Genomic DNA, 14,198 nt, shown 5'->3' on the forward strand with positions numbered 1-14,198 from the left:
CTGAAGGCTCTGCCTCCCATTCTACTTTTAAATACTCTAGGAACAACAAGTAGGCCTGCAGAGCGAGAGCGAAGTGCTCTAATAGGGTGATATGGTACTACAAGGTCATTAAGATAAGATGGGGCCTGATTATTTAAGACCTTGTATGTGAGGAGCAGGATTTTGAATTCTGGATTTAACAGGAAGCCAAAACAGGAGAAATCTGCTCTCTCTTTCTAGTCCCTGTCAGGACTCTTGCTGCAGCATTTTGGATCAGCTGAAGGCTTTTCAGGGAGTTTTTAGGACTTCCTGATAATAATGACAAACTAATGGAACTTCGTACGCTCATTCAGCAGCAGGTAAAAACTTTCAAGGTCAAAACACAAGAAAAAAAAATCCTCCCAAAATTTAGCGACATCATGAAATCACATCAGGTACGATGAGATGATGAACATGGCGTCCTGACCAACCTCAGTAAGACTCGGGCCAGATTTAATCTTCACATCTGAGCCTTCAGTGATGTGAAACAGTGTGACAACGTGAAGCAGGCCAAAGATCTCAGACACTTCCTGCTGTGATGTAAAGAAGCACCAGAGTCAGTGACATCATCAGTCTGATCCACAGTGGGAGAAAACCCACAGTGGGTGAACCTTCCCAGGAGTGACCGGTCGACCAAAATTACTCGTCAGAGAAGAACCCAGAAGAAGACCTGCAGGCTTCACATGTCTGAGCTAAGGTCAGAGGTCACGATTCAACAATAATAAAGAGACTAAACAAAAATGACATCCATGAGTTTAAGGAGAAACTCACTGATCAGGTCAAAGTGACCAGAAACTACATTTTGTGTTTATTTTTCTTGTTTGATGAAAGTGTGACCCACAGGACGTCTCAGCTCTGATTTAACCTGCCGGCAGGTCCAGCCGCTGCCTGGATGATCTGATTAGAGCGCCGTGCGTCTCTGCTTGAGGCCGCTGATGCTCGGGCCGTGGTTTCAGGCGTTGGGTGGAATAATTAAGGAAACGGCCATGGGTAACTTACTTAAAGCAAACTTTCCAGAACAGAAACTGACACGCAGCAGAGCTTTGAAAGAAACTAAACCAAAGTAACTGCTTTGAAGTCATCAGTTCTCGTGCCTCCTTCACTGCCTGCTCGTGTGAAAGAAGGAGAAAAATAGTCACAGACGTTTCTGGATCCCTGCACCGTGGGAGCAGCTGGTCTTGGTCTTCAGTGGTCTGCTTGTTCTCTGGCGTGGGCGTCTTTCTCCTTGGTTCTCGTGTGTTTCTGAACTTTTCCCCTCAGCTGAGCAGCGAGGAACGTCCTGGGTGGGCGTCACGTTGGGAAACCGCTCTGTGTGAACGCAGCCTGCCAGGTGAGCCGGTTACATAATTCTGCTTCCAGGGCCATCCCGCCCTCCTGTCCTGGATCGGCCTCCGCAGCACAGCCCTGTGGTGATCTCATTAGGGAGTTATTTTCAGTGCTTCTTTGGTTCTTCCTGCAGGACCTAAGAGGGTTACAGAGTCCTGAGGTTCGCTCGGTGCCTGCAGAGTCACGGCAGCCTGGATGTGGGCCACCTCGAGCCTCCGCCTGCAGCCTGATCGTCTTCTGTGGGGTTTCCTGTCCTGAGGAGGATCGCAGGACTGCAGACCGCCTTTAACAAGCAGCGCACCGGGCCTCGGTCTCCTCCGCCATGGGGAACCACGGCTCGACCCTGGACGACATCCTGGCAGAGGACATGCACCACTGGTACAACAAGTTCATGAAGGAGTCTCCGTCAGGCCTCATCACGCTGTTCGAGCTGAAGGCCATACTCAACCTGAAGGGCATGAACGAGGACGCCAACCGCTACGTGGAGCAGGTCTTCTTCACCTTCGACATGGACGGGGTGCGTTCCACGTCAGTTTGCCCAGCCTGTTCTTCCATGTTTATAGGACGCGGCTTCTGCAGGAAAGTAAAAGTAATCTGACAGCAGTGACACGTCGACGGGTTTAGAGCTGATTTGCTTTCCTGCACCTTATTAGACCAAAACATCTAATAATGACATATAACCTGTCATATCAGGCTGGTAGTATGACAGCTAGTTATGAGGCTTTGATATCAATTTGAGACGAGTGTTACTAAAGTGGGGTTAAAGGTCACATGAAAGCTCAGCTTAAAGAAAAAAAGACTCTACATGGGACGTGCTTTGAAATGAAAACGTCTGATTTATGAGAGAAAACTCGACCTGAGCTGAGAGCTCTGCAGCTTGTGAATGAGCCCAATCAATAATCAATAATGCTGACCGGGCTTTCCTTATTGATAAATCTGACTGTGGATACAGGATGTACCAAAACCAGTCATCAGATATCTAAAGGCTATGTTTTTAAAGTAGTGGACACAGAAGCTTGTGGTCGATGTTCACATACAAGGCTGAATATAAAGTTTTACACAGAAACCTGTTGACAGTGTGTCGCCTGGGCAGCTGTTGCTATGCGACCACATGAATCTTCAAATCAGAAATCCCTCGTTTTGAAATATTAACGTAGGTGATGGTGTAGTCGTGGTTACATGTAAGAGTCAGTCCGAATAAACTCCTAGAAACTCACAGCAGCCGTGCTATTGGTCACATGATGTCATCAAAGTGCCACCATCCACCTGTCAGTCACAGAGGCCACGCCTCTAATAACACCAACCTTAATCCTGAATGCAGTTTCAAAGTTCTCCACAGAGACCAGTTTGTGTATCAGGCTGCAAACATGTTTATTCTGCTGTCAGGTTTAACATGGCAGTCTATGGGACTGACTCTGCTGCCCCTGCTGGACACCAGATGAACTGCAGCTCCATGTTTCAGTCTGGAGGTTGATTCTTGTCAACATGAAACCAGACGTCAGCACATGTGAAATGTTGCTCATACTGTGAACACGAGTCTTTAAACTCAAAGCTTTCATGGAAACGTTAAAATCGCTCTGTGGTGCAGAGCGCTCGCTCGACCGGGAGAGGCAGGACTTCCTGCTCCATCAGCATGCAGAGCTGTGTGTGTGAGGATGCTGTGATCAGGTGAAGGGCAGCAGGAGATCTCCAGGTAAATGATCTCATGTACTAAAATTATTTTATTATTTTCTTAATATAGCACAAGGTTCAGTTCGCTTTGTCCTTTCTGACTCTGAGTACATTTCAGACTCGGTACTTTTTCACCCTTCAGCTTTTACCGCAGTATTTTTAAACCCGGGTATCTGTACTTCTGCCACCTCTGGATTAAAGGCTTCAGCCTGCAGCAACGACACGTGTAAAATATGAAGAGCAGGAGGCATTTTAACCATTTATTACAACAAGTAGTCCACATTTCAATAAAGCTGGAACTGGGTGGATGTTCAGGTGTAAGAGGTCCTCCCACAGAGGCCTGGAGGCATGAATGGTTGAGCTCTGTGTGGAGACTTTAGGAGGTGGTTTTATAATGTGGATGGTTGGTGGTTCGATCCTGGGCTCCTCCAACCTGCGTGGTGAAAAAAGCACTTTGAGTCCTCAAACTGAGCACCACGTGATGGACTGAAGCCGCAGTCTGACCAATCAGGAGCTGAGATTCAGTGTCAGCTGATCGGTGAATGTGCAGCCCAAGAATGCTGATGATTGTTAGTCTCATCTACGAGTTTTGCTGTTGTGGAAACTGGTCATAAAACCCCTGTAAGTATTACAGTAACATAAACCTACAGTTTTTAATGTGCAGAATTATTGCACAGCTGAACCACAGCATCAGACTCTCTGTCTGTCACGTTTGCTCTGCTTTGGTTTTGTGAAGCTGAACAAACGTCCATATTAAAACTGAGGTGTGAATCTTACAGGATGTCCCTGAACGCCCCCTCGCTGGTGCGGTTTTAACTCCCTGCTTCGTGTCTGCAGGATGGCTACATTAACTTTGTGGAGTACATCGCAGCCATCAGCCTGATGCTGAAGGGAGAAATCAACCAGAAACTGAAGTGGTACTTCAAACTGTTCGACCAGGACGGCAACGGAAAGATCGACAAGGAAGAGCTGGAGACCATCTTCACGGTAATGAACGGACCACCACGCTGACACGGGCTTAATCTTCTCCTGTCTTTGAGCTTTTTAATGCTGCCTGCTCAGCTTCTATCTTAAGACAGTTTAATCCCGCTGACACTGCGTCGACTGCTTCAAGCTTCAAATGATGTCATGGTGTCTTTTAAGGTCGGTGCAGCAATTACATTTTGTCTTAGTCCCACAGAAAGGTTTATGTATTTATAGAAAACTGGTTTCAAACAGCACGGTGGTTAGCACTGTTGCCGCACAGCAAGAAGGTCCTGAGTTCAATTCCAACATCAGGCCGGGGTCTTTCTGTGTGGAGTTTGCATGTTCTCCCCGTGTTTGCGTGGGTTCTCTCCGGGTACTCCGGCTTCCTCCCACCGTCCAAAGACATGCAGCTTGTGGGGATAGGTTAATTGGAAAATCCAAATTGCCACTAGGTGTGAATGTGAGTGTGAATGGTTGTCTGTCCCTGTGTGTTGCCCTGCGACAGACTGGCGACCTGTCCAGGGTGTACCCCGCCTCTCGCCCTATGACAGCTGGGATAGGCTCCAGCGCCCCCCGCGACCCTGAAAAGGATAAGCGGAAGCGAATGGATGGATGGATGGTTTCAAACTCACACACTAGACATCTGCAATATTTCCAGCTTTACAGGAAAGTTGGACTGCAATCAAGAGCGTCCCTCTCCACATGGATCCTGAATCAAAAGCACAGAGAACAGGGCTGGATTAGCTCTGAACTTAGACCGCTGCTAATCCTCTGAGCTCAATCAATCAGTCAAGGAAACTGCTGAAAGTGGAACAAGCCGTTCCCTTTGTGTTCTGACCAGTCGTGGACCAGAGAACATGGAGAACAAGATTACATTTACCAGGACATCTTTAAAGCATCGGAAACATCTGATTCAGCTTCTGGAGTTGGTAATCTCGGAGCCTCGGACACGGATACCGTGAGCTAAACCACAGTACTGGTCGTTCCCTGCAGAGTAACCAGACTGGTGGCCGAATGCTCACTCGTCAGATACGAAATATGAGTTAGCATTATAAAAGGGTTCCTTCCAACCTGAACATGAACAACTTAGCAAACAGCTGGTGAGACCACCACGCCCCCTCCAGGTCCTCTGTTTGCATCCTAACGTGGATTCTTTGATCTTTTACAGCTGAATCGCTCCTGACAGGAACACGTGTTTGTTTCAGGCTTTCACCGGCCATGGTGGTGAAGAAGAACCTCGTGACATCATTGGTTCTTCTTCTTTGGACTGAGCGATCCCTGCAGCCGCAGTTATGAATAGGGATGGGTATCGTTTAGGTTTTATCCGATACCGGTGCCAAACCGGTACTTTTGAAACGGTGCCGGTGCTTAAACGGTGCTCAAACCGGTGCTTAAAGAATGGAGAACACAAAATTGGTCCAAAAACCTCTCATGTTCAGCTGTTTTTTTGTAAAAAGATAACAATGTTAGCCTTTTCTGCAGCTATGGGGCATATATGGTATCACTCTTGGCTGGAAGCAGTGCTTAATCAATGGAAAAAACACAAACTTTGTCCAAAAACCTCTCATGTTTACTGTTTTCCACTTTTTCTTTGGTCATTTTAGCCTTTTTGGCCAGGGTGAAGGGAGCATCTGCCATCAAACAAGAAGACAGCCGCATGTAGCTATGATGATGTTTGCTAGTTCACCTTACATGCATTAATGTAATAACGTGGTTAGCCTACTCAACGTAAATTACACACGAACAACATTAAGCTACTCACGCAGAGAAGAACGGCTGCTGCTGCATCATCATCCTCATCATTTCTGCTACACTGGCAGGGCTAGGGGCCAGGACTCTCCTCTTCGGGTTTTTGGGGGATGTTGCTAACTCCGGGTCCGATAACAGGCACCACACCCGCAGTAGATGTGCTCGGTGTGAGGTCTCGCAGCAAGCTATCAAATACGGCGCATTTCTCGGCTTTTAAAAAAACGCTATGCGTCGCCAGGTGTTTCATCGATTCGAGGTGTTACCTCCTTTGACAGTATCACAGTATCAGCTTAAAGCACTTGTTGCTGCTGAGTTTGCATCTTTTGCTGTGAAGTACAGCCAGACTTTGACCGCTTCGCCTTGGGCATTTTTAATCTGTAGCTCTGCTCTAAAAGAACGTACGTACCTGGCCCCGCCTACTATCCTCGGAAACGTAAAATGATTGGCTAGAATCTAAAGTGTATCACAGCTCAGGAAAAAAAAGCACCGAAATGTGCGCTGCTTTTCGGTCTGGTTACTACCGTTTATTTCTCTTTATTTTTTTTATTATTTCTTTTAAAGCCTGGTAGTTTATTTCTTTATTATCTCCATTTGCACTATTTGCCTATTTGCACTACTCTGCCTGGTTTACACTCAGTGTCATTCACCCTTACCTGAATATTGTTTATTGTATATTGCATAGCTTTCTTGTTAATTTGTATTGCATTTATTTATTTAAATTTTTACTTTTTAATTATTTTATTTGCATTTTTTAATCACTCTCTTATATTTAAATGTTCATTTGCTATTTCATCTAGGGTTTGAGAGTAACGAAATTTCTATTCTCTGTATGTCCTGTACATGTGGCAGAATTGACAAATAAAGTTGACTTTGACTTATGTCACAACCGGTGCCATCATGGCATGGGATACCGGTACCCATTACTAGTTATGAAAAACCTGAAACTGACCGATACAAAACGTTAAGCTCAGTCAGAGATTATTTTACTGAATGCTGACTCATCTTCATGATTCAGAAACTTATTGAGAACCTTGTTATTTGTCCTTGGTGTCTCCATCTGCAGGCCATCCAAGACATCACACGGAACAAAGACATCGACCCCGAGGAAATCGTCTCGCTCATATTTGAGAGGATTGATGTGAAAGGAGAAGGTAATGAAGACAGCTGAGCCCAGCTCAGATAGTAAACTCTGTAACTCCTCTCTGCCAGATCTGGACCAAAGTCGCATGACAGCCAACAATCAACCACATAATTAGTAAACGACACAGTTGAAGATCCGACCTACACCCCAAACGACTTCCCACTATATAATTGATGGGCAGCTCTTCCACATTTTGGTCTGTGTTGTGTTTAAGAGGCATTTTGTTCATTAAATTATGGATTCTGACCTCTGACCCTGCAGGTGAGCTGACCCTGGAGGAGTTCATCGAGGGAGCCAAAGACCACGAAGATATCACGGACATGCTGAAGACCCTGATGGACCTGACGCCGGTCTTACTGATCATTATTGAGGGCCGGACGGGGAACAACCAGTGAGAGAAACGTGGAAGCAGTGAGCTGTGATTGGCCGTTTGGACAGGTTTAATATTACAGAGAGGAAGCCTGGCTGATTTTCATGTGAAGAAGGTCACGATGGACTCTGTGAGCTGCATCTGCCAACCCCCTCCTGCTGTAGGTCCCCCTGGACCAGGAGTTTGTGGTGCCACCAAGTCTTTCTCTTGTATGTGCTATATGTATGGAACCAACACCACTGCAGTGGGAACAAGGTCTTCATATTCCTTTGCCATAGAGAACCTCATTTCATCCAACATTTTGCTAATTTCTGCTTCAACTATTTAGAAAATGTGTCGCACTGACGCTGGACTGAGAATCAGAAAGTTGAGATACCTGAGGTTGAGTTTTAACAGCAGCATTAATAAAAACAACTACCAATAATAATAATGATGATAATAACTAATAGTAATAATTCTTCTAATTACTACGAGCTTTCAGAAAAACTTTAAATCTTTTCAACATCTCAACATCAAAGATTTTCGCCCCAGATTTATTCATCTGACTTTGATCTATAAGAAAAGCATCAAGCTACACTTTCTGCAAACAAACAGTCCATCAATACTGAGACAGAAGCACAGTAAAAGGACCTGAACTGTGGCTATGCATCCATGTCTGAGAATACTGCTACAGCGATTTGTGTGCTAATAGTTTTGTAATACTGAGACAGTGATTTGGAGAAGGTGCTGTCTCTGTGAGCCGGGAGATTACCGTACAGCTGATCCTCTTAATGCTGCCAAAGGATCTGATTCTTCCTCTGGAGGAGGCTTCATCATCTTTCACCCCCACACAGGTTCATGTCTTTGAGGACAAAACTAAATGTTTCAAACACATCTTGCAGCCGTGATGTGTTTAACACACAGTCTGTGGGGTCGATAAATCCACTTTCCATATCAGAGCGAAGCGGTGCATTCAGGGACCAAAGCTGCTCCATCAGCTCAATTGGCAGCAGGCCAGTCCAAAGGTCCACTCGGGTCAGGCCGGACCAAACTGGGGCGCCTGAGGGCAGAACAACCTATCATCTCACTCACAGTGGAGGACTAAGCACATTTACTCAAGTACTATGCTTGACCTCATTTGTATGCCACTATCTACTGCTCTGCTTCTCAGAGAGAAGCTTTGTACTCGTCCCAGTGAACCAAGCTAACACATCAAAGCCTCAACATGATATTAATGAAGATGTGAGCACCCGCACACTTCCTCAGATTTAGTGAAAGAGACCAAAAAAGGACTCAATGAAATTGTGCTTTTTGAATGCGAATTAGAGATGGCATCTAGTGGCCATTGTTGGAATTGCACTTTTATTCATTCCTGCACTGGTTTCAGTAGCACTACCTACAGATGAAACAACTTTTTACCCACTGATCACTTTCTTCTGAATCTACTGAAAGGTTCAGCAGGTTTATGTAGATGAATGTCCTGCTGTCTTCAGTTAAACGTAGTGAACAGGCGCACATTTCCACCATTTTGGAGTGGAATTATTATACCTGAGGATGTGTCATTAATGAAGGGTGGAGGACAGTTCAACAGAGGAATCTCAAATATACAACATATCCAATGATTTTATCACCGTTATTAAAACCGTATATCAAAAACAAGTTTTCTGGTCATTTCAGGAGAAAAAACCTTTGGGGTAGAGTAGAGTTTAAACAGGAAGACATCTGCTGCATAGACTGTACAGTGTTGTAAGGTATGAGAGGTCCTGTGTCCCGGACAAGCCCCCAAACATGTTATAACCTCAAATTCAAAGGCACACAGAAAACCTAATATGAGTTGTCACCATGCTGCTGCTGTTATATTAATTAAAATAAAGTTACTTTCAAAGGAAAAACAGATAAACAAAAGACAAAGAAGGCTGTGAACCAACCATCTGCTTCCTATCTAACCAAAAACAAGACTGTGGGTAACTCCCAGCTCAACTCATAATACAGAGAACTACAAAAGCAACAAAACGTAACGCCAGTGAGGGAGGATGACTAAGACGCTAACTGCCAACCTTCATGCTCCGCCTTCCCTGGCTTCATATCTGTGTGGTGGTTCATCTGCAGCTAGTCAGCACTAATAATAAATCAAAGAGAAGAGAGCAGGTTAATGAGAAGGATTAGGTACAATAACAGGATGATGGACGTGTCAGCACACTGAGTAACGTTAGCGTAAATTAAGAGTATCCATCCACAGGATACACACCAACAGCAGGCGTTTAGATGAAGTTTGCATTCACCTACGTGTGAAAAATAAATCAGACATAAGCAAAATTTGGGAAAAGGGGAAAAACCAGAGGTGGCTGCATGCACAGTCTACAAGATATCGATCATAACCTTTTTATCGATTTTTGCAAAACACGGTCGGCATAATGATCAGCTCAGCTGCACGAATCAGGAGGGGTTTTTTATAAACCACTTTTTCCACTGCACCCTCTAGTGGACTCTCACAGCAATACATATGCTATAAGTTTAAAGGCCAAGCACACTACCGGCCTAGTTTTGTGCGACAGGTCGCTCGATTGAATGTTTTAAATGTTTTTATTTTTACAAGGTGACATGTGTGACCACGTCAGGAGGGTCTGAGGATGTCTGGCTAAGCTAACAGGTCCTACTGTGCAACAGATTTTTATGGTGAAAATGTGTCCTGTAAAATCTTCAGTCCTAACCACTCATGTATTGTGCTGCCTTATCAATTAAGCTTTTAAGCAAACTGTGTGCTTTTCATTTAGCCCCATTAAAGAATGTATAAAAAACCCAAACACTGTGTTTTCATTTTTTAAGAACCTTTATCGATACTTTGCTGGCAAAAATGTCAAAAACAATAAAGTTTTGTACTTTGATCCAATAACGCGATGGCACTCCAGCTGTTTACAATCTCAGAGCAGCTGGATGGACTTACTGATAATGATGATGAGTGGTTCAGTTTTGTGTTTCTCATGAAGCACATGATTAAAATCAATTGAGAGTCAGGTGAAGGGGTCTGCCTGTCGCAGATTTGTTGTTTTTTATTCTTCAAATCCAACGTGGTGAAGTCCAGCTTCTGATTTACAGTAAGTCCAGTGGAACCCCTGAGGAACCACCCAGGAGCCTGCTGGGTGGTTGATTACTAGCTAAAGCTTAAATATCATAAAGCCTGGTAGTGGGGGATTCAGTTCATGTGCTGAAACAGCTGTTGGTGCACATTCAAAGTTTCCTGTTTTTTTGGTCTCCCCACCTCTGCCTCATTTAATTATGTTTTAGCTTGATTAAATATTTTAGCGTATAAAGATGTTTGAATGTTGAAGTGATCCTGTCACTTGTTTTGTTTCTTGTCTTCGACAGTTTTCAGCTGCGCTGATGTTACTGTGGTTGTAAATCTGCAGATACATACGGGGACTGACTGAACTGGTCGTGTTTCTGCCTCATCAAAGATGAGCGCTGTGCTTTTGTGAGTAGTTGATAAGTGGTTGTGCCTTTGAACAAATGAATACACAAACAAGGAGTTCTTATACAGCAGGATGCCAAACTCAGACCTGCTGCGGGAACAACGTCTGAATCTTTGGCCCTTTATCAAAGGCAGAGTGCAACACACACACACACACACACACACAGATTTGTTCATCTTTTTATTAAACAATCAGACAAAGCTGCTAAAAACATTGTGGGTGCAGCTTTTGGTCCACTCGAGTTCTTTGCACCAACACGACTCTCTCACTGCCGCTCGCCCTTTCTGCAGTTTTGGGTGGAGTTACAGTCGGGTTCTTCCTCACAGCTCCAGCCTCTGTCAGAGCTTCAGCTCCTCTCACTGCTGCTCAGAGGACGTCTCAGAGCGCCTCCTGCTGCATCCTCAGCTCACTTTCAGCCACTTCCTGCCACCCGTCCCCGTGAGCAGTCATGTCGGTGCCTTGCTCGGAGGCAGAGGTATTGGGGATCGAACCCGCGACGTGTCACAGCAGTTTAGGCTTGTCCTCCCGTTGCAGCAGCAGGCTGGCATACAGGCGCAGGAAGGCGTAACAAACTCCCATGGCGCAGTACACCGAAGTCACCAGCAGGGGGAGGAAGGGCAGCCTCTGCTGCCACGGCGACAGCGGGAAGACAACCTCACAGGCAATCGCCACGGCAACCAACCCCAGCAGGTAGATAACCTCCAGAGGATGGAGCAGAAACCCCTGAGCACTGAGGGCAGAGTAATCCGATTACTTCTAAAATACTAAAAGTAAAGTACTTTAAGGTATCCAAGTAGTAACTACACTGATACTGTAGTAGTGTTTGTGTTTACCTGTGGAGCTTTCTGAGAGCAGTGAAGGAGAAGATGCTGAACATCAGCATGAGCGCCACCTTAAAGGGCAGCTCTGAAAAACACACCATCATCATCATCATCATCATCTAAACGCAGTAATGTTGAGTCTGTTGCACGCTGGAGCCCCTGGCGAGCGGCGCTCTCACACGTTTCTGCTAGCCGAACAAACGTAATGATTAAACTACTTCCTGTTTACCTGCAGGCGTGAAGAGCAGCGGGAACAGGGAGTAGTGACCTGTGGTGGTCAGGATCAGGAAGATCCCAGCATCCTCTCTGTTCTCCACCGCCAGGATGCTGCGGGAAGAGAAACAAGGCGAAATCGTTCAAACCGCACCGTCAGCTGATGACATCATCATGTGACAGGACGGGTCGGCGCTCACCTGAGGGGAAGGATGGCGATGAGGATGGCCTTCTCGTGGACATGCCAGCCAAACATGAAGGAGCCCAGAGCGCAGAGCAGCAGGCAGCGTAGGAAGCCCCGAGCACCGCGAGGGCGGAGCCAGATGGATGCCGCCGCCGGCTTCAGAGAAGAGGAGGAGATCGGGCGTTAAAGCGTGACCACACCCACACGTGAACACAATCGGGTTCAGCTCAGGGTCTCAGTGTCCAGCTCGACTCACCAGGATGGACAGCAGCGTGCAGACGAGCGTGACGGCGGGCGTCACGGAGGGAAGGACCGAGTGCTCAAACTCCTGAACCAACCCGCCTGTCATGGACGCCAGGGGAAGCTCCGCCTTGTCGAGCAGCTTCAGGCGAACACCTGGAGGAAAAAAAAACAGAGCGCTCAGACCTCCATCCGCCTCCTCCACATCATGATGCGTGGTTTTAATGTCCTGTAAACAGAGGGGGCGGAGCCTCACCGAGCACCGCCAGGGTTTTGTCCAGCACGTTGTACAGCGCCCAGATGTTCGGCGCCCAGTAGGCGTGACAGAGACCGCGCTTAAAGGGGAAGAGCCTGGAGAGCACCTGAGGGAGCTGCCCCTGAAAGGCAAACGAGCATCGTCAGGTCATGGCGCCGTCGAGCGACCTTCAGTAAAAAACAAAACAAACAAAAAAACAAACACTGCGGTGACCTCTCACCATGGCGATGAAAGGGCCAAAGGACAGAGCGCAGACAGAGGTCACGATGGCGCCCAGAGCCAGCAGGCGCCGCAGGCTGAAACTCGACCACCTGATGGAGCCGTCTGCAAAATAAACACGTGGTCAGTAGTCCGGCACAGACGCAGTACCCACTCACACCAGCAGGAGGAGCCATGGGCTGGACCTCACCTTTGTTGTCCTGAGTGAAGCAGTAACTCCTCAGCAGGTAGACGCCGTACGCTGGGGCCACGTACAGGTAGATGTGCTTCAGGTTGAGCAGGAAGGCGAACAGCAGCGCCCCCTGCAGGTGCTGAGACTGAATCACACAGGCGATGCGTCACAATCACTTTTTTCTACTCTTGGAACTGTATGATGTCACAGAGAGAGGACAGATTCTCCACCCACTTGGGGGAGGAGCTAAAACTGCTCATTTCAGACAGAGAATGAGGCTTATTCTGAGCTGTGAATCACGCTAAGCTGCTTGGGAGAGTCTCAGGATGAAGGCAGCTGAGTGTGAGCACAGCTTGTACCTGCAGGTGTTTGGCCACCGACAGCAGCAGGAACCCGAACAGGAAGCCGTTATACTGGAAGTGAATATCTGAGGTGGGAGTGAAGGAAAAACCAGCACTCGACCAAAACATTAGGAACACAACATCCACGACACAAGCATAGAGACGATGGAGCTTTTTATCACAGGCTGAAACTGCTCAGGCTGACGGATTGCTCCGTGTAAATGTCGTCACTTGTCACCTTAAATAGATTTGGTGTAATTAGTGGGATTACAGCCTTGGTTCACTGTAAAGAGTTCATGACAAACACCTAATTGTTCTTTAAATGTCACATTAGTGGATGTTGAGCAGGACGCGTTCAGCTCCGTTTCCCTCTGACCGCATTAAAAACTTTTCCAGGGTGGCGTTCACGCTGCCGCCACGCGGAGGCCGGCAGTTTAGCGCACAGGCAGAGCTGCAGGATACGATCGACGAGGAGGAGGCCGAAGTTCCACAGCAGCAGCACGGCCAGGACGAAGGACGGCTGGCTCAAAATGTCCCGAGATCCCTTTGGGTCCCGAACGCACCTGCAGCACCTGGAGGAGGAGGACAGAGCCAATCAGGAAGCAGGAAACAGCTGTGTCAGAAGCTCCAGCTGTTTCCCGGGGACACACTCACTCTCTGGCGGCGTAGATGAAAACCACGTCGGTGACGATCACCGACAGCCTCTGGAACAGCACCGTGGCCGGGCTGGCGTAGTTCAGGTTCTCCACCTGCAGCATGTTTGCGTCAAAGCTGCGCGCCACCTGAGACAGCCCGAACTCGAACCAGGCGAACAGCGGCGGGTAGTCCAGGGTCCACTCGGACGTGTTCTGCAGGAGAGAAAGCGCCTCGTGAAACATCAGCGAGCTTTCCCACCGCCTCCCACAGGTGCTTTTATTTTACAGGTGAGTGTGGGCTCCTCCTCCCTCACCTCATAGTACCACCTGGACACGGGCAGGCTGTGCGTGATGGCCAACCAGTTCCTGTGCACCTCAAAGTCCGTCGACCGGCTGAAGACACACACACACACACACACACACACAC

General features: G+C 47.2%; 2 protein-coding genes across 2 annotated transcripts in view; one reads left to right on the top strand and one right to left on the bottom strand.

The window, feature by feature from the left end:
• The first annotated feature begins 208 nt into the window (after positions 1 to 208).
• guca1d (guanylate cyclase activator 1d) lies at positions 209 to 10,037 on the top strand. Its single transcript, XM_005947706.3, has 4 exons — positions 209 to 1,861; positions 3,853 to 4,002; positions 6,794 to 6,881; positions 7,133 to 10,037. Exons 1-4 carry the CDS (start codon positions 1,667 to 1,669, stop codon positions 7,264 to 7,266), a joined length of 567 nt encoding a protein of 188 aa, XP_005947768.1. The 5' UTR covers positions 209 to 1,666; the 3' UTR covers positions 7,267 to 10,037.
• Positions 10,038 to 10,701: 664 nt separating this feature from the next.
• alg8 (ALG8 alpha-1,3-glucosyltransferase) overlaps positions 10,702 to 14,198 on the bottom strand; it is a 4,535-nt gene continuing 1,038 nt past the window's right edge. The window contains exons 2-13 of the mRNA XM_005947707.3: positions 14,086 to 14,164; positions 13,791 to 13,984; positions 13,599 to 13,708; positions 13,155 to 13,222; positions 12,814 to 12,940; positions 12,625 to 12,728; positions 12,405 to 12,525; positions 12,165 to 12,304; positions 11,925 to 12,064; positions 11,741 to 11,838; positions 11,524 to 11,596; positions 10,702 to 11,420 (exon numbers count right to left, since the gene is read on the bottom strand). Coding sequence (XP_005947769.1) covers positions 11,192 to 11,420; positions 11,524 to 11,596; positions 11,741 to 11,838; positions 11,925 to 12,064; positions 12,165 to 12,304; positions 12,405 to 12,525; positions 12,625 to 12,728; positions 12,814 to 12,940; positions 13,155 to 13,222; positions 13,599 to 13,708; positions 13,791 to 13,984; positions 14,086 to 14,164 — 1,483 coding nt within the window. The 3' untranslated portion in view covers positions 10,702 to 11,191. The remainder of the gene's footprint in view (positions 11,421 to 11,523; positions 11,597 to 11,740; positions 11,839 to 11,924; positions 12,065 to 12,164; positions 12,305 to 12,404; positions 12,526 to 12,624; positions 12,729 to 12,813; positions 12,941 to 13,154; positions 13,223 to 13,598; positions 13,709 to 13,790; positions 13,985 to 14,085; positions 14,165 to 14,198) is intronic.

Source organism: Haplochromis burtoni, unplaced genomic scaffold, assembly GCF_018398535.1.
Source record: "Haplochromis burtoni strain Fernald_Lab_line unplaced genomic scaffold, NCSU_Asbu1 Contig_505, whole genome shotgun sequence".
NCBI lineage: Eukaryota > Metazoa > Chordata > Actinopteri > Cichliformes > Cichlidae > Haplochromis > Haplochromis burtoni.